Below are 20,216 nucleotides of genomic sequence, written 5' to 3'. Positions count from 1 at the left end.
AAAATATCATGTTAACTGAACATTTTTGTTGATTTTATTTACAATTTAGGGCCCGTTCTCTTACGTTGAAATTCAATTCAGCTCAGCTCAGTTCAGTTCAGCTCCTAATTTCCTTCTCTTATAAAATGTTTATTTTAGTTCAGTTCAACTGAGTTCAGTCAATGAAAACAGGCCCTTAATCCATGATAATCAGTATGACAAATTGGGCTCCGTTTTGAAATTATCAGTTTAAATTAATCAGCTTTTTTTAAAAAAGTAGAGACTAGAGGGTAGAGAGAGAGAATGACATATGGGATTGGATAATGGGAAAGAGCAAAAAAGAGTCGCTTTTGATATTGTTAAGCGTATTTATCAGTGTGTCCTGTCTCAATTTTTTTTACTATGTAAAGAAAACAAAACAAAAGAAATTCCACTTCCTATTTTTTAAAAAGAAAAAGAATTTGTGTGTATTTCTACTTTTCCCACCTCCTCCCATTTATCATCTTTTGGATCTTCTTCTTCAACACTGACATAACCTAATAATCTTACTCAGATTTCATCATCTTTGTCTTTTTTTTTTTTCATTTTTCAAATTCTCATTTTGTTTTTTCCTCTAAAATTTATACACCCATTCTTTGTATTTCTATCAGAGTTGCTGATTTTTGGGCATTTCTTGGTAAGCTTCTCTTTTTCCTTTTCTTTTCATTTTTACTGTGAATTTGTTGAGTTTTGATTTGGAAATCTGAAGTGGGTCTGTTGTTTTTAGTTGAAATTATAATGGGTTATAAGTTGATTTTCACATGCAATTTAAATTGATGATTTTTATGACAGATCTGGTAATCATTTCTTGGGTTATTTGCTGATTTCTTATATGATTGTGGTTAGATTATGTCTTCATTATTCTCCTGCTTGTTATATATTGAACTTTTAAATGCCAAATTGTTTCTGGGTTTCATTCTCTTTTGAATTTTGCATTGCTTTTCATGTGAAAAGAAAAAAAGCCTTGAAATTTTATATTCCTTTTCTTTTTCTACTGCTAATTTATTACTGTAATTTTTCTGGGATTTGATGATGTATAGATATAGTATGTTTTTTTTCGAGGTTTGATGATCCCATATGTACGCAATGTATTTGTAAAATGTTTCATTTATGATCTATAAGGGTTCAAAACTTTTTTTTTTTTTCTTTTTTGCAAGTCACTGTTAGTAATGGTTCTTACATCTTTCCAATTAGGAATTTATTAATTAATTATTCTGCTATGAGTAATTAATCTAATATCAATTCTTTCATATCAACATAGGTCTATAGTTCTTGCAGTGTGCTTTATGTGAATTGGCTTGAGAAATAAAGGTGGGCTTGAGAAGGAGACTTATGCAAATTGGGATATAGTAGTAGCTGTTAATTGGCATTCATCGTCGAAATGATTGCTGATAGAGATGTTGTTGAAGACGGTCTTTGCCAGGATTTGGAGTCTCTGAGTGTGTCAAGAAAGCTTGTAAGAAGTGTCAGCCAGAAATTACGGAAGAAGAGAATTCACAGAAGTGCTGGGGATGAAGAGGAAACTGCTAATGGGTTTTCTTTGAGATGTCTCACTCTGTATGGAAGAGGTGGAGGTTGTAAAGTAGGGGCTGACACCAGTGAAGAGTTTGGAGATTCAAGCAATAGGAGGAGGTCAAGTGCTAGTGAAGAAGGGAAAGGATTTAAACCCATATGCGGGGCTGAGGAAACTGGAGTTGACTGCTTTTCGTATGGAAGGAAGGATCGTTTTTGGAAGCGAAGTAATAGAAAGGAGTTAGAGTATGAGGGATCTAACAGAAACAGCAGAATAAACCTATCACTTCCAGATGATATCTTAGAGATGTGTTTAATGAGACTTCCTTTATCAAGTCTCATGAATGCCCGTCTTGTGTGCAAAAGATGGAATAATTTGACAACAACTCCTCGATTTATGCAGATGCGGAGTGAGGGTCTTTATCAAACTCCATGGCTATTTGTTTTTGGTGCTGTTAAAGAAGGTTATTGCACTGGGGAGATTCATGTGCTTGATGTATCTCTTAATCAGTGGCACAACATAAATGCTGAAGTTCTCAGAGGAAGGTTCATGTATTCTGTTGCCAGCATGAGGGATGAGATTTTCATTGTTGGAGGCTGTTCCAGTCTGACTAGTTTTGGAAGGGTAGATAGAAGTTCATTCAAGACACATAAGAGTATGTTGGTCTTTAGCCCCTCGACAAAATCTTGGCGTAAAGTTGCGTCTATGAAGTATGCTAGGTCTTCCCCCATTCTTGGGATTTCTGAGGTAAGTCTAGACTGTCCAGTCGTGCATAGTCAATCAAATCGTCAAGATCGGCGTTTTCCAAGGTCAAGGCTTGGTGGGGTCTCTGATGTATATGAGGATCCCCACCGACTTTCTGTCAGACGACAGCTGAGAAACTTGTCTGATGAAAATGCCGGATTTTTGGCTCCAATCAAAAAACAATGCAGGCCTTTGAGACATAGGAATGAGACTTCAAGCCTAAGGGATAGTAAGAGGTTTGTGCTGATGGCTATAGGTGGTCTTGGTTCTTGGGATGAGCCTCTAGATTCTGGAGAGCTGTATGACTCTGTATCAAATAAATGGATTGAAATTCCAAAACTTCCTGTAGATTTTGGCATTGTTTGTTCTGGAGTGGTTTGTAACGGGACATTCTTTGTCTATTCAGAGTCTGACAAGCTTGCTGGCTATGATGTAGAAAGAGGATACTGGACTGTTGTCCAAACAACCCCTTCACCTCCTCGTGTTCATGAATATTACCCCAAACTTGTTTCTTGCAATAGCCGTTTGTTCATGCTTTCTGTGTCGTGGTGTGAAGGAGATGGTCAGATAGGTAGGAGAAACAAAGCCATCCGAAAGATGTGGGAGCTCGACCTTATGTATCTTGCTTGGATTGAGGTATCAGTCCATCCTGATGCCCCTATGGATTGGAATGCTGCATTTGTTGCTGATAAAAACCTCATCTTTGGAGTTGAAATGTTCAAAATATTTGGGCAAGTTTTGGACTTCTTTACCATTTGCAATGTATCCGACAAGGTCATGAAATGGAGTCATATATCAAGAAATCGTGTGGCTCTTGAACTTGATGCATCTTCGTGTGTGACAAAAACTATCATGGCTATACATCTCTGACCCTGCTTCAGAGTTGAGCCAGATAAACAGTGCCAGAAACATATGAAAGAATTGTGCCAAAATTGGCCCGATTTAGGTGAGTTTTATGAAAGTCTTCGATACCCTGTAAACAACTAAATTATTTGGCATGGTTAATATGCAATGTACATGCCCATGTATTGTAGTATGTTACAGTTTGATCAGGCACAGTTTATTTTCCTTTCATTACAAAATTGTATGGTTTTTCCTATTAATACCGATCAAGCTGGATCCTTAGTGGAAATGTATGTTGGTTGAATTATGACAGAAAGTGGACAGTTGTTGGTATTAGTTTTGTTATTATGAAGGCCTCAAATCATAATTATTTACTAATTGAATGTAAGATGTCCTTTCCTGACCCACTAACTGTACCTGTTTTGATTTTAGTATTGACTTCAGTTTACAGCTCAACGTACTATTACAGTATTACTTGCACTCTTTTTTGACAATTAAATAGAGGAGCAAACTATGAACGTGGATGAATCATGTGCATGGTACATTTTTACATTTGAATGTATAATAGACATTCACCCTATTGTTGCGTATATATATAGAGACCCACAATATTGTTGCATAAGACATCTACACTTGAATCATGGATTTAAAACTTATAATTGAAAGAATGTGATCATCTAAAAAACGGGCCATGTATGGGCTTCGTTTATGAAAGATCGATACACCACAACTATTCCTAGGCCAGTTCCAGCCACGAATTTAACTTGAGCACAAGGTTCACTAGCTTGTACAGCATCACCTGTGCGGCTGTGCCCATCTCTAAGTTTGTTCTTTAATTTTACTCAACTAACAGTCTACCACAGCTATAAATATATTCAAGGTTGGTTCATCTGTTGGTCCCATAACCCATAAATAACCGCTAAAGTAGTCTTGTAAAAAAAAAAAAAAAAAAAATGTATGACGGGTACATTTCGTGTAAAGAAGCTGTATACATTTCAAAACAAAAGAAGATTTGACATAATGGACTTTACAACAAATGCAAAAACATACTACACACTTGTACAATTTCGCCACCCTTTCCTACCACACCCATAACGCATTGTGTGGGAAGGCTCTCACTTTGCCAATTTTATGGAACAAAAATAATCGAAGAAAATTGCAGACTATCCATTGTTGGGGAAAATCCCTGAGAAGTTCGGCATTCTATCAACATGCTTCAATGCACGCTCAGCTATTTGTTTAGTGCGGTAGTCTCCATGCTGGAAAGCATCGACAAGTGCTGTTCCAACATTCTGATCATTCGAAATTTCATATGCTATTAGATCAATCCGTAGGAGCCTCTCGGTTACCCAAACCGCCCTCTTCCTCAAGTCTTCTGTTCGTTTCTCCACCAAAATATCCAAGATGGGTTTGGTTCCATCGGCCTTGTGCAATGTAATAACCCCTTCTTCAATGTTAACTCCATCATCCAACAAGGTGGATAGAGCAGCAAGCGATGCCTCAACAACATTCTCATTCGTGTGATCAAGAAGTGCAACCAACTTTTCCACAGCGTGACCCTCCACTAGACAAAATGTCTCCTTCAAAGAGCAGAGACCCTGATGAACTGGGCATAATCCAGCAGATATTGTGGGTGGTTTGATAAAACAGCCGAAGATCGATGCCAAAATACCAGGTGAAGGAAGCTCGGGCTTTTTGGTCAAGTTTTTGGATTCCGAAGAAAGGTTCTGCAAAGCCCAAGCAGAAGCTATTTGCACATTGTCAATCCCATTGGCCTGAAGCAAGTCAGTGAATAGCCATCCAAGATGTTGCTCACAACAAAAAGCCAATATCTCAGGATCTTCATTTAACACATATGTAATCCTTGCAAGAGAACGAACCAGTCCTTCTAGGTACGGAGTCATAAAACGACCACCCCTTGCCTCCCCCTGCCTAATTCTCTTTACTCTAGATATAATCAGCCCGAAAGCATCTTCTTTAAGCATTCGCCTAGTGAGTTCAAGATCTCTTTCAGGAAGTTCAGCCAATAGGCCAACAGCTGCAGCTTGCTCTTCAGTAATTCCATTGTTCTCTGATATGATTCTGATAAGAGCCCCAAGCTGGCCAGCTGCGAGTAAAGCATCAGCTAGTTCTTGGGCCATAAAAAGAGAGAGGTTATGCAGAAGCTTCACAGCAGCTAAACGCAAATCCCGTTCCTCAATGAATTGGACCAAACTGATGGTAGCACCAGAGCTTTTGATGGCAGCAACCACATTAGGAACAGTTTTAGGGTAACTGGTCAATCCAACAAGGACCTGGAGGAGTTTGCACTCAATTGATGGACCAGTGTTGCTGATGAGTTGGAGGAGATTGTGTATTATGTCTTCAGAAACTAATGTCTGGTTTTCAGGACCTATTATTACTGAATCAATGTCATACCCTGAATTCACCACATGTGAAAGAATAGTAGCTGAAACCTCTTTCAGTCGCATGGGAAGCTGTTTCACACCAACACCAAAAAGGTCCTTCACCAAAGGAGGAAGAATCCCTGCTTCAATTAATACCTTTGCACTTGCATCATACGATGATATCTGGTTCAAGGCTTTCAATGAAGCTTCTCTTGATTGTATGTCATTATTTTTCATGAGATCCACAAGTGATGAACCCACAGTTTCAGCCACCAGGACCTTGACATCATTGTTTAGACCCAGGTCACCAAGTAATGAAGCCATGGATAATTTAGTTTCAAGAGGTCCTGCAAAGATATGCATGCAATATGAAGGCTTCAGTGAGTTCAGTCTAACCATGTAGTCATCCTTATCAAGGACATAGAAGTCTAACAAGACAGCTGTTGCAAATTCAACACTTTTAGGAGGTTTTTTTTTTTTTTTGGAAAACTTAAAATAACAAAACATGAAGATAGATGATGCATGAGGAAAAAAAAAAACCTAAATTTTAATTTGACAAACATATCTAAATTCTCTATACAGCATACATGATGACCAATCACATACTATAAGTCAAGCAACCAACAACAAATATCTATCTCAATCCCAAAAAGTAAGGACTTTTACAGAGATGAATCATCTCTAAGCTTGTGTGCTTGTACAAACAGTCTCATCTCTAAGCTTGTGTGCTTGTACAAACAGACTCATTGGTGAAATGGTGCCATGCCTTGTACTCTTGTTATTTGTCTCATGTCACTAATTACAACAAGCAACCCTCTCCTAATTCTAATTTTGGCTGATAAGTAGTGCATGTCATCCGGATGAAGAGTATCTTACACAGATTAGTGTAGATTCTATACTTAGCACAATTCTCACCCTAACCTGTAGTGCTTTATTGTCACTGAATAAAGCAGGTTTCTCAGTAGGACCAGCTGCTTTGCATGGTCTAACATCTAAGTAGTTAAGACGTAAGAAAGACTTTAGAGCCCCATTAAAATTGTTCTACGTACTCTGAAAGACAAGAAAAATGACAATTATGCTGTTACACCCAGAAATGGAAGCTAAAACCAAGGACTGCTCACGAGGTTTACACTTGGCATCCTATTTAGCTACTAACATTGAGGCCCTATTTGGTTTGATGTAAAATAAATTTGATGAAAAATTAAATTTCATTGAAAGTTATAGAGAGATTAAAAATAGGAGTGGAAATGTGAGGATGGATGAGAGGAAAGTAAAAAGGAGATAAGGAAGAGGGAGAAAATCATGGCTTCTCTTGTTTCATACAAAAATGTTTTCCACAATTAAGGATGCAATTTTCCAACATTGGGAAAATTGCCTTCCATCCCTTCACAAACCAAACTAAGGAAAATGGGAAAATCTTTTTTCCATGAAAATATTTTACATCAAACTAACCAAGGCCTAAATGTAGAACATATGAAAAATCTTATGTATATACTTAGAAAGAGGAAATGGTGTCCTTCCAGGCTCCAGCGTCTACGGGAAGCACAAAACCACAAAAACTATTTACAGCTTTGTCTAGTTCCTCTATATTTCCTCAAATTGGATATAGTCTTAAGCACCAGCTGCCTAAGACCATAATATTGTCAACAAAGTTATTTTATGCCATAAAATTGTCACGAATAAAACATCTACCATTCCATTACAGCCAAATGATCCACAGGATAGCCATCAAGGCATTTCGCCACATCAACCTTTTCTCCTCCCTTCCAAACCCCACAATATGAGTTTGCAACCCATATGTTATACTCCATATTTGAAGGACTTTAAAAAGCCTCTTCATGCAACACAAAGAGCATGCCCTCTTCATGCAACACAAAGAGCATGCCAGCTCGCAATACTGAATGAAAAAGATGTGAGCAATATTTACTGCTACCTTGGCAAAGTAAATTAATGTCAGGTACAACACACCTTGATCTCCATTTCCTCTGTTCTTTTTATGTTGCAACACTTCCCTAAAATGGATGTTTTTTGAGTTACAACCAATGTATAAAAAGGCTCAAGGCGCACCAAGGCGTTTTGGAGTACCTTGCGCCTAAGGCGCACCTCAGTGCGCCTTGGTGCGCCTCATTGAAGTGAGGCGCATATAATAAGAAACAAAAAAATCTGGAAAAAAACTCATTATGCGCCTCAGGCTGCGCCTTGGTGCGCCTCAAGCTGCGCCTTGGTGCGCCTTAGTGCGCCTAGGCGCGCCTCGGTGCGCTTTAGCTGCGCCTCATTGAAGTCGCCTCGCCTAGACCATAAAAGGCGCATGACCTCTAACGCCTTGCGCCTTTTTCAAACACTGGTTACAACATTATTAAATTTAGTAAGTTTTTCCTAGCAAAATACCAAAAGTGCCCCATGCACAAAAACCCACTAACTCCCTTTTTCATTATACAAGGGAATTTTTGTCCACATCTCATACCCCATGTGGGAACCAAAACCCACCAACTCCTTTTTCTTAATCTCTGTTCCCGTACCCATGTTGCAACTAATTCCAAATGGAGGAAGTATGCAATTATTAAAAAAAAGATTATTGTAATGAGAATCAAGATGCTAAAGAAAATATTTCTGATTCTTTTCTCATACTTCCTCCGTTTTTTTATTATTGCACCATACATGTTGAGAACACATTTTTTGGTAGTGGGAAAAATTAGGAGAGAGAAGGGTAAAAGTACAAAAAAGTCATGTGATGTAAACATAAAGTAAAGAATCAAGTGTTAAAAGTAAGGGTATATTGGATATTTATAGTGTGAACACACATTTTTTGTTTCTTTAAATGGAAATGGTGCAATATTTGTGAAATTCCCTTAGAAAGCAAGTGGTGCAATAATAAAATAATGGAGGAAGTATAATAGAAACACAAACAAATACAAACTATTAGATAACATAGAAGAAGTTCCTTTAACTAACAAAGTAACAATTTTTATAAGCGAACACTTCAAGCCACCTATGAATTCTCAAATTTCATACATGGTGAATTATTCGTAGGTGGCTTGAGAAGTTCCTGCAAAAAAGTTGAAATAATTATAGGTAGCCAAGGACAACCATTACCTCAATGCCAAGGCACACCTTATTATAGGCTGGTCTTCACTCTTTATATGGATAAAGTGGAAATATGCTCCCTTAACTCTTATTTACTACGAAATTCACCCCCCTGACTTAGAAATTAGACTCAGTACCTAAAACTCATGGTGAAATTAACCCCCCCATTATAATTCTGTCTCACAGAAAAATGATGGATGTATAATGTTTAAACAGTATATAATACGAAGTGAGAACATCTATCCATATAATTTTATTGAAAGAGAAAGGTTTACTTTATAATCAATCAATCAATCAATCAATCAAAGCCTTAATCCCAAAAGTGGGGTCGGCTAACATGAACCAAATTTGATTATTCCGTGTAGTCATCAACATAAATCTTTCTCCTCCATCCCTTACGATCCAAAACTTCATCCTCACGTAAATCCATGCACTTCATATCCTTCCTCACTCCTTCCAACCAAGTCATCTTTGGTCTCCCTCTTCCTCGTTTAATCCCTCCATGGTCCCACTCTTCCACTCTTCGCACCGGTGCACCCTCGGGTCTCCGTCTTACATGTCCAAACCAACGCAGACGATTTTCCCTTAATTTATCTACAATGCCCGCCACACCTACTTTCTTGCGAATAACCTCATTTCTGATTCTATCTCTTAAAGTGTTTCCACACATCCACCTTAACATGCGCATTTCCGTAACCTCCATCTTTTTAATATGCTCTTTCTTAGAAGCCCAACATTCTGTACCATAGAGCAACACTGGTCTTATGGCAGTCCTGTAGAATTTTCCCTTCAACTTTAAGGGAATGCTGCGGTCGCATAACACTCCCGTGGCCGCTCTCCATTTAAGCCACCCTGACTTAATCCTGTGGGTCACGTCTTGATCAATGTCACCATTCTTCTGGATGATCGACCCTAGGTACTTAAAACATTCACTCATGGTCAAATCCTTTCCATCCAAACTCACCACTTCATTGCTTGTACCCCTCTGAGTGCCAAAACGACATACCAAATATTCAGTCTTACTCCGACTTAGCTTAAACCCTCTAGATTCCAACCTTTGCCTCCATTGCTCCAACTTGACATTAACCCCATCCTTAGTCTCATCCACCAAAACGATATCATCTGCGAACAATTTGATTGTAAATAACAATCTGAGATTAAAAATTTTAATCCATATAAATCCTAAATCAAACAATCTGATTGTATAACAATATAATCCATATAAATACGAAGTATATATTTAGTTGCATATGCAATTGTAAATAACAACATAAGATTATGGTTTCCTTGCAGTTCCCAATCTTCCCATGGCAATATTGTAGAATAAAGTCAACTTAGATATTTAACAACATCTCTTATTCATTTTGTTAACCACTTACACCACCTTGTTGAAGTATGTGAATGGTAAATGGAGGGATTGGAGGCCAATTCCTTTCAAGAGGTGCCCAAATTATGAAAATATTAACAAGGGTCCTCCGGACAATTGTGTATGCTTTTGACATCAGGATGTTTATCACTTTACTCCATATTTGGCACCTCCCCCCCCCCCCCCCCCCCCACCCTCTCTTTTTCATCCTCCTTTACTCCACCAAATAGGTCAACTTAATGTAATTGATAATATTTCGAACCATAAATCTAAACAACTTTCTTTTTTCAACCCAATAACAACGATATTAGAGCTTTAATCCCAATGATGGGATCTGCTACGAAAACCAAGAATTTATAACTTGTATTTATCAAACAATCTCCTCTCTCTCCAATCATTCTTAAATCCCTTCATCTAAGTCATCTTTAATATCCCAATTCTACTGATGTGCTCTCAGGAATACTTACCTTACAGTGCATCTTTGGTCTCCGTCTTACATGCCCAAACCAACTCAACCGATACACTTTTATTCTCTTTCCTACCCAAAGAATTTTTTATTTATAGATAAAATGTAACATGTCATCGTCAATAACTTACTTTACTTCAATGAAAGGTATAATAGCAAGTATAAACTAAATTTATGAAAGTATACTAAGTACCAACAAAAACATTTATTTATTTATAGATTAAATGTAACATGTCATCATCAAATAACTAATTGAGACTTGGGTCCTATATTGTCCATGCATATAACAAGTTGACAAGCTAATATAGTAAGCTAGGAGGTCAATTTCATAATCAATAAGTAATGGGGGAAATTTGCAACTTTCGCCCCCTTTTATACTCCATCTATCTAGATTCTAGATTAGTTTTTATACTTCTATTTCAATAAGGTCCCACTATTATTGCAACACGGAGAGGATGCACAATATTTTAGGAAGGGAAAGAGATAGGGAGAGATAAAGAAAGGCCCATGTGATAAGGAGAGAGATACAAGGCATTATTGGTATAATAAAGTAATGTTCTAGTTAGTTTGCAACGTCCCAAAAAGGAATATGTTGCTGTTAAAAGAGAACGGAGTAAGTACATCTTTCTACTTGGTACATAAGGGTCCCACACTATCACATTAATGAAGAAAACCCATTGTCTTCAATCACATCTATTTTTATAATATTTAAATGAAACCCACTACATCATACCACATCTACTAATTCATAACAATAGCAATTGATAATCAAACTTGTCAGTTGTCACCTAAAACTTTATCATGATAAATGTCTAAACTAGTATGGGAAGCTTCACTAGGAATTCTTTCTTTATGAAACACTAGAAAAAGACTCCTTAATAGTCTTGTAAACATCACAAATCTCACGTATCAACATTATAAAACAAGTTTAGGATTTTATTTATGACCTCTGCCAAAATGCAATCATAAAGATCTATACACGTGTTCAAGAATGTAATATTCAAAGAAACCAATAATGTATAAAATGCTGCAATTAGAAAACATAATTGGTGAGTATGTATAGAATAACTACCAAGTACAGTCATTTAACTAAGGAATATTGTCGCCAAAGTAAGAAGAAAGACAGACATTCAAGGATGAAAGGAGTCTTTCAAACACAAAGATGCTTCCCAAAATATTATTAAAAAATATATATATAATAACCAAACGGCAGAATAATAGGGTCCACAAGTGTATGGGGGCTTCATTGATGGGGGTGGGGGGAGGTGAAAAGATACACTCTTTAACCAGAAAGTTAGTTTCATATATTATAAGTAAGAGGGAAGTATCCCAAACAAATCTACCAAAAGTCATTTCTCCAATAATCCACAAATGTTCATCTCAACTAGGAAGTAGACAAACTTCATTAAAGATGACTGAAAAGCTAACACTGTTTATAATGATGATTATTTTGAAGTTTCACTATCCTCTATTTATCTCTCTAGCTGATCCAACCTTCCCCTATCCCCTAGGACACCACAGGCCACGTCCTAGAAAGTAGAAATCAGTTCACCACTCTAGGACACCACTGCCTCTCTTCATATTCTTCACCCCCTCAAAAAGCTCAGCCACCACCAAAATCTTCATGTCAGTTAAGGCCATTTTTAGACCTTCGAGGGCATAGGCTCAATTTGTTGCCAAAGTGCTTAATCGAGTTCACTGCATTCAAGTGCTGTTTTGGTGGAGCAGTCCAATTCGGCCAGAATTCTTTTGTTTTTTTTGGCCAAATTTCAGGTAAGGTTAAGTGGGAACAGTGGTTATAAGAGGTGTTAAGAAAAAGAGAGAGAGAGTGTGATAAAGTGATTATCATGATGATGACAAGGATGAGAGATAGTTGAGAGGAATACAAGGTAAGATGAACCTAAAGACCAGACACTTGCAAGTAGCATTGAGACTAGTTTTCTTCTTGACTTTCGTGAGGCATATCCACATAAGATTTACCTTGACAAAAGATGAAAGTGTGGGGATAATATTGAGAAATGACCAAATGTACAAGCTTATGTGGAAAATTCTAAAAGTTAAAGTTCTCAAGTCTAAATATGCATCTCAACAAGTGCAACACAAAGACACAATCTCTTAGCAAAATATCTAAAAGTAAGAAACACAATTTAAAAGCAACACACATTAGCGCCTTAGTGCCACACCTCCTTTCAGATAGTATATTCATGTCTCCTGGTTTAAGTGGACACATCAGACAATAATAATTTAGATATATTAGAGTGAGAGCAATAACCTTCAAGAAGCAGTGTCAAAAGAGGCTTCAGTCTACCACTTTCAGCCATCAGCCGAACATTATGTTCACTCTGCGCCAGATTATCCAGGGTTTTATGAGCTTTCTCCGTAGTCAATATGTTTTCTGACTTGCTGCTGGCCATCCCAATCAAGATAAGGATTGCTCCATTAATTGAACCAATTTTCTCAGAAAGATTATGAGATTTAGAAAGCTCATATAGCAAAGAGGTAGCTTCTTCTTTTTCCTTTGGCGAGGATTTAGAGGACAAAAATTTCATTATGGTACGTACAGTGCCTCCTTCACCCATCACTTCCTGCAGAGACATAAATCTTTAATTGAAACTTCAATTACATTGTACCTTTCCAATATTAAAAGGAAATATGAGAGTAGAATACAATTTCATGTATCACTCAGTAGGATATGTAAATGTGCAGAGACAAGCTTAAATTGTTGCTCTTGGCATCACCAATGCTTGACCTACTTTAGCAAAATGAGGATAGAAGACCAATATCAAAATAATCAGAAAACATTGATTCCAATGATTTTCCTTAAAAAAGTAGACTTCCACGAGGAATTAATGACCAGGAAACAACCTTCATATCTGGATCTTTTTCTGCTATGACCCGTAGAGTTTCCAATGCTTTATGTCGTACTTTCCTGCTGCCGTTTCTAAGCATTTCAACAATTGCTTGCACTATCTCTGGATTATGAACCGCTTGCTGATTTAATCTGCTACCTTTTGAAATGTATTCCACGTGTCTCAATGCTTGAAGTATATCCCGTTCTGAAGAGCCTGAGGATAATGATCTGCGAGCAATATCAAGCTGTGCGGCTTCATTCCTAGCAGTCCATTCTTCAATTGTGTTCCGCAGAGCAATACTCGGGTTCAAATATGTACTTTTCAGATCCTCCAAAGTTAATGGACACATAGGCTTCTTTCCAGTCTCTTTACATTCCCTGAACCATTTCTCGATTGCCTCCCGTTCAAAAGTGTTTCCATTCTCTATGGTTACTGGATCACGCATGACCTGCTTTGTTAAAGGACAAACAAATGGGCTAAAGATGGGCTCTACATGCAGTTTCTCAACTGGTGAGCTATCATCTGACTGGCTATCAAAGTCTGTACTTCCACCTGAACTCCCGGCCATATTACAACGAAGAGCCTATAACACAATCAAATAAAAACTGATCAATGTTAGATTTTACCCCATTAAGAAAGAGAGAGACATGTCATATCATAATGATCCCACATTATACAAGTACACATACCCACAAGAATTGATAAAGCTCATGTATTGCTCAACCAGCACCTCCTGGACCAGAGAAAAAAATTCACATAATTCATATACTACAACATCATAGCCTACTTACTTCTAACGATGCTACCACTGTGAAGTCAGAAAGGAAACCTTACTCCTGTGATAACCAAAAAGTTGTTTCAGTTGACCCTATCCATTTAGTATGTAGTAATAAATGCTGGTAATGGGTCATATTTTATGCGAAATGTCCTATGACTATGCCTATGCCCATGGTAATGCTACTTCATCCTAAAGTACCTCTTTTCTTCATAAATTTTTCATTACCATCCATAACCACTTGAGTGGTAGTGATGAAATATATGAAGAAGGATGGGTTTGCATTACCATGGACATTAAAATTATACTTTCTTAGCAAATTTACACTTTAATTCATTCCCATTACAGCCATTCAGTAACACCTATCAAAAGGCTAGTGAGTGCAAGCTGATCCACAATAGTAAGAGGTTCAGTCATTCTAACAATATGATTTAGTCGATTACAAACAAAAGTCAAAGAACAACAAAAATTTTCACTCCATTAGAAGTAGACATTAGTTTACACATATTTCGTATATAATGGTTGGCCTCTGTATCTTCATTAAGTATGCTTTAATAGTCTATTAGCAATCATTTTGATCCAATTAGTCTCGTCAATCGTGTAATCTAATGCATGATGATAATTCTGTGTAGATTTACTGTCTGTATATACTCCATGACTTTATAATTTACCCCTTTTGTTAATTGTGGTTATAAGAACAGAAGATGATATTCTTCATATTACTAACCTCTTATGACCAGTGGGTAGACAATAAACATGTGACCAAACCAGCAATGGTAGATGAGTTTGTGCATACTTCACTAAAGGAAAGTCTCATGCTATTGTTTATGATAATGCAACTCCACCAAATTACATGTTTCTCTTCAAAAATCCTATTACTACTTAAGAAATGGTATCAATTATCAAGTGGTGATGGAAATTTATGAGCAAAAAACATGTACTCACGAGTGGAGTTGCAAGAACATTGATATTGGGACGAAGTATACACAAAATCATTATTTATACCATCATTTATCACACATCATACAGATTCGTATAATTGAAAAGATGGTAGCTTTTCGAAAATCTAACTTTACTAGTTAAAGTTGATAGTTTTCTATGAGCACATAAATTAGATGGTGCTCTACCTGTAATGTTACTGAATTAGAAACAAAATGCATTAGAACTCAAAATGTTACAACCAAGGTTACCTAATAACCCATCCCCCCTTAATCCGTATCAGTATTTTCGTTCCAATACTCAACTTTTGCGTATTAACACTCCTAAATTAGCGTTTTTCGTATTGTATGGAGTAGTCGATTGGTCCATGATTAAGACATTGTTACCAAAATTTGGACATGGAAATCAACCAGTATTATGTACAAGTCAGCAAAATATCCTTAATCTTCTACACATAAGCCAAATTAAGAAACACCCAAAATAATTAAGCATTAGGCATTACTAAATTCATAGCATTCATCAATAACAGTAACTTTTAATAATCAAAGATATCATCACCAAATACATAACCATAAGCCAAATTAAGAAACACCCAAAACTAAACATAAGATATTCAAGCCAAATTAAAACACCCAAAACTAGAAATTAACAGATTCATAGAATTAACAGTAATTTCAATCATTCAAAAGGGTAATTAAATAATGAATTGAAAAGTGAGAAAAAATATACCTAAATTAAAGGAGAAAAATCAGCGGAACACCTCAAAATATGATCCAACGCGTGAAGAAACTGCTTGAATTACTGACTGTACACAAAATTTGAGCAACAGGAATCAAATTTCAAGCAAAACCCACAATCACTAAATAAAAAAAAATGAAAATTTAAAGAATTTAATGATTTGTTCTTCTTTGAAGAGGGGTGAAATTGGAAAAATGGTGGTTGAAGAAGGAAGAGAAAAAAGAAAGAGTAGAGTAATTGTAAATTGTCATACGAATATCAGAAGAAGAAGATTGGTTGACTAACAAAATACTTGTATACTTCTCGTCCAAAAAAACAAAATAAATTAATTAATTAAAAAATAAAATAAAAAAAATACAAGTATACTTGCAAACTTTACAGTCATGAACTCATGATTGAATGCTGATGGGTTCAGTCTCTCTCCTCTTTGATTTTTTTTTTTATTTTTTTTTTATCAAACACTCGATATCCAAATGCACGGATATAAATCGGGTATACAAGTATAAAATAGAGTGTTCAAATAAATATCAATACACAAGTAAACAACAAAATAAATCTGCCTGACATAGTAAACATTTGTTTAAGATATTATATTTAAAGGTTTGCTGTTTTTTTTTTATTATTTAATAACTTTTAATTTTTTTGTCCGGATCTAACGGGGTTCAGTTGAACCCCGCTAGATCCGCCACTGTTGGCCATAAAGGTAGGCTCGGGCCGTTGTCTTAGAGCATTCACAAATGAGTGACTCAATACCCTCTCCATTGACCACAACACTCATGAGGTGAGGCTCCTTCCTCTTCTAAGTCCATAAAGGTAGGCTCAGGCCGTTGTTTTAGAGCATTCACAATGAGTGACTTAAGACCCTCTCCATTGACCACAACACTCATGAGGTGAGGCTCCTTCCTTTTCTAAGTCACTGACTGCCTCAACATTCGAGCTCAATGACAAACAAGAAGTTGATAAGTAACAATTTTTTGCATTTTCATTTAATTTTTTTGCCCAAAACTAACAAAAAACAATTTTTAAATTGTAGTGAGCTAGCTCACCATTGTCAAAAAAATATATATAAATGAGTGACTCATAATAGTGATTCAAGTTAGTGGAATAAGATGTGGAAGAGTTAAAATTGAAGAGAGAAATTGTGAGCTATTTGATGTGTTCATCTTATATATATATTTATCCCCGTCCCTTGGTCGTAATTAGTAGTGTTTTTGGCTCTTCCGAGCCACTTTTGTTACTAATTTGTGTTTTCCAGTGCTTTGGTAGTTTTGCTTGAGTTTTGTAGGAATTTGCGTACTTGAAGCATTTTCCCGGGCTTTTAGAGGAGCATCTACAAGTAGTGGAATACCGCGACCGCGTTCGATAGCCCAAGACCGATTGGAGGGATCAAATCGGTGATTAAGGGCCCGGTTATGAAGATTTGAGGACTTGGGCCGAGTTCGGAGGCCCAAGGGTTGGAGAATTCGAAGCCCAAGAGCTCGCCCAAGTCCACTCTCTCCGCCCGGTGCACGCGCCCGGCCGGGCGGGCCAAAGCAAGCACGCGCCCGGCCGGGCGCGAGAAAGCTTTTAAGGAGAAGAAGGCGGGCCCGGTCGGGCGAGCCCTTGCCCGACCGGGCGCGTGTCGTTCATCAGCGACGATTTGTTTTCCGATTTGTTTTGTTTTAACGAATAATACTTGCTTAGTATTAATATGTTATTATTAGGCAAGATTAGTCTCTCTTTTTATTATTATTATTACTCTAGTTTTAGTTTTTCTCTTCCTTCTCTCTACTTAACTTTCTCTCTCTAGATTTTATTTTCTTTCTTGTTCCTCGACACTTTTGTAATTCCGCCGCCTTGGTACGATTTCTTCCTTAATTAATTTCAGTATTTTATTCTTTCCGATTTCCTTCATGTCTTGTTTTATTATTATGTTTTGTTTAGTTTTGATTATGACCGAGTAGTTTAATTCTAGGGTTTATGGGGATCCATAATTAATATGAAGGGGTAATTTATTATTATTGATTATTGACTTTGCATGATAATTTCTTATTGAATTGTTTTAATTCTTTGCAATTGGATTATGAATCGAGCAGATGTAATTTGATTGTGAATGTTTAGCAATATTGAATTGATGAATCGAGCAGATGTTAATTTGATATTAAAGGCTATTTTCAATAGGAACTTAGATCTAGTAAATTGCGAGAGCCTGTTAGATCTATGTTGGTTAATAAATTGTGAGAGCCTGTTAATCATGTTATTTGTGCAATGTTGATTGATTGATTGTTATGTTTTATCCCGGAGTATTAATTATTGGTGAACCTGTGACCCTAGGCCTTCTTATATCTGATTTTCTCCCTAAACTTAATCTTCATAGCATAGTTTCATATTAAATACAACAATTTGGTTACCTTGATAATTTAGACTATATTAATTAATTAGGAGTAGAAAGACCAGTTTCCCTGTGGATTCGACCCTACTTCCCTATCTACTTTAGTTAGAGGATTTAGGTAATACTTTTGATTAGGTGATACGACTTTAGCCTGTCAAATTTTGGCGCCGTTGCCGGGGAAACGGTTTTATTTTTATTTCTGATTATTTTTGTAGTCTAGATTATTCTTTTTTTTATTTTTTTATTTTTATTTTGTTTTCTCGTCTTAGAGAACGCAAGTTCTTTGAGACAATTTCTCACATTTTTGTTTATTTAGTACAGATCAGGAATCAAGCATGAATCCACCGCCACCAACTCCACCTCGCAAGCTTAGCGATTATTCGCAGCCATCCCTGACGGATTTTCCACATCTATCTCCTACACCAAATCTCGAGGGAGTACAATTCGAGATCAAACCCCAGTTTATTACTATGATTGAAAGAAAGCAATTTAGCGGAACTAAGGGTGAAGATCCAAATCTTCATATTGCAGATTTCTGTCAATATTGCAACACCATTAGGCAAGCTGGGTCACACAAGACCAAATCAGGGAGATTCTTTTTCCTTTTTCTTTGTGTGGTAAAGCTAAATTATGGTATAATGGATTGAATAGAACTGCACTTGGTATTACTGACTGGGATACTCTTGTTTTGAATTTCTATAATAAATATTACCCTGCAGAGAGGACAGCTTTGTTAAGGAGTTCAATCCTAAATTTTTCCCAAGAAGTGGATGAATCTTTATATGAAGCTTGGGAAAGATTTAAGGATTTGCAGAGAGAATGTCCCCATCATAAACTAGAACAGTGGCAGATAATCCAAGCTTTCTACAATGGGCTTGGATATAATTCAAGAATGATTTTGGACTCTGCAGCTAACGGAAGATTTATGAATTTGGATGTGAATATATCGAGCAATGTTGTCGAAGAGATGGCTATTCATAATTCCCAATATGGGAATCCTAGAGGATTTGCAAATAAGGGAAAACATCAAGTCGATTCTATATCCTTTTTGCAAGCACAATTGACTTCTATTAGCCAGAAATTAGACAATATTAATAATTCTAATTCGTCTTCCGTTGCTAATGTTTCTGCTATTGGTACTAACCCTGTAATATTTTGTGAAAATTGTGGTCTTGTAGGTCATTGGGCGCATAATTGTAGGAGCTCACTTGAGAAGGTTAATGCTTTTCAGGCATATAAGCAAATTAGTCCATACTCCAACACCTACAATGCAGGGTTAAAAAATAACCAAAATATGTCGTACAATAGTACGAATGTGCCTAACCCCCCACCACAGGTACAACAACCACAGCAGAGGTACTACCAACCTCCACATCAGAGACCACAACAGGTTGTTACTCCTCCATTTGATTCTGACCTATCAGAAATCAAAACGATGTTAGGTACTATGCAGAAGCAGATGCAGAGTAGAGACGCGCAAATTGACTCATTGATAGCACATAATAAAATGATAGATACTCAGATTGCGCAACTTTCGGCTACTCTGCAAACTCGCCAGCAGGGAGCCCTTCCATCACAGCCAGTACAACCTACAGAATATGCGAATGCAATTACCCTGAGGAGTGGTTCACACTATGATGGGCCTCCTATGCCCAAAGATGACGAACCTGTTATAACAAAAATTGCTAATCCTGATTCCGTTATACCAAATGATGTTGTTAATAGCCCTACAGGGCTCCAGGGTAGCACTAATATTTCTGATAATTCTTTGCAGGGTAGACTCCATGACAAGAGTGGAGATGTACAGAAACCAGTTATCAAACTTCCATTCCCTAATAGGCATTTAAAGAGTAAGTTGGATAAGCAGTTTGGTAAGTTTTTGGAGGTTGTGAAAAATTTGCAGGTAATGGTTCCTTTCACAGATTTAATTACTCAAGTTCCTGCATATTCTAAATTTATGAAAGAAATTTTAACTAGAAAAAGATCTATTAGTGAGGTAGAAACAGTTGCTTTTACTGCAGAATGTAGTGCTATTTTACAGAATAAATCTCCACCTAAACTAAAAGATCCGGGTAGTTTTTCTATTCCATGTCATATTGGTAATCTGATGATTGATAAAG

At 36.8% G+C, this 20,216-nt stretch overlaps 1 protein-coding gene, 1 non-coding gene and 1 pseudogene across 7 annotated transcripts; 1 reads left to right on the top strand and 2 right to left on the bottom strand.

Moving 5' to 3' along the window:
* Positions 1–398: 398 nt before the first annotated feature.
* On the top strand, positions 399–3,463 carry LOC145614425 (F-box/kelch-repeat protein At5g42350 pseudogene; annotated as a pseudogene). The gene is made up of 2 exons (XR_014107103.1): positions 399–655; positions 1,280–3,463. The product of XR_014107103.1 is annotated as an F-box/kelch-repeat protein At5g42350 pseudogene (transcript).
* A 589-nt stretch (positions 3,464–4,052) lies between these two features.
* On the bottom strand, positions 4,053–16,147 carry LOC145615059 (U-box domain-containing protein 44-like). Of its 5 annotated transcripts, XM_081670140.1 has the most exons (6): positions 16,105–16,133; positions 15,717–15,792; positions 13,963–14,006; positions 13,287–13,856; positions 12,694–13,006; positions 4,053–5,852 (listed from the first exon to the last, which is right to left on the bottom strand). In XM_081670140.1, exons 4-6 carry the CDS (start codon positions 13,839–13,841, stop codon positions 4,282–4,284), a joined length of 2,439 nt encoding a protein of 812 aa, XP_081526266.1. In that variant the 5' UTR covers positions 13,842–13,856; positions 13,963–14,006; positions 15,717–15,792; positions 16,105–16,133; the 3' UTR covers positions 4,053–4,281. The 5 variants fall into 5 exon arrangements, with proteins under 5 accessions (XP_081526266.1, XP_081526264.1, XP_081526265.1 ...); XM_081670138.1 differs by lacking the exon at positions 13,963–14,006 and having other exon boundaries at positions 16,092–16,147; XM_081670139.1 differs by lacking the exon at positions 13,963–14,006 and having other exon boundaries at positions 16,105–16,146.
* A 2,679-nt stretch (positions 16,148–18,826) lies between these two features.
* LOC145615812 (small nucleolar RNA R71) lies at positions 18,827–18,933 on the bottom strand. The gene has a single exon (XR_014107400.1). It is a non-coding gene; the product is annotated as a small nucleolar RNA R71 (small nucleolar RNA).
* Positions 18,934–20,216: the final 1,283 nt, after the last annotated feature.

Source organism: Chenopodium album, chromosome 25, assembly GCF_948465745.1.
Source record: "Chenopodium album chromosome 25, dcCheAlbu1.1, whole genome shotgun sequence".
In the NCBI taxonomy this organism is placed as follows: domain Eukaryota; kingdom Viridiplantae; phylum Streptophyta; class Magnoliopsida; order Caryophyllales; family Amaranthaceae; genus Chenopodium; species Chenopodium album.
The sequence above is the reverse complement of the archived record's forward strand: the minus strand, read 5'-3'. Positions and strand labels throughout refer to the sequence as shown.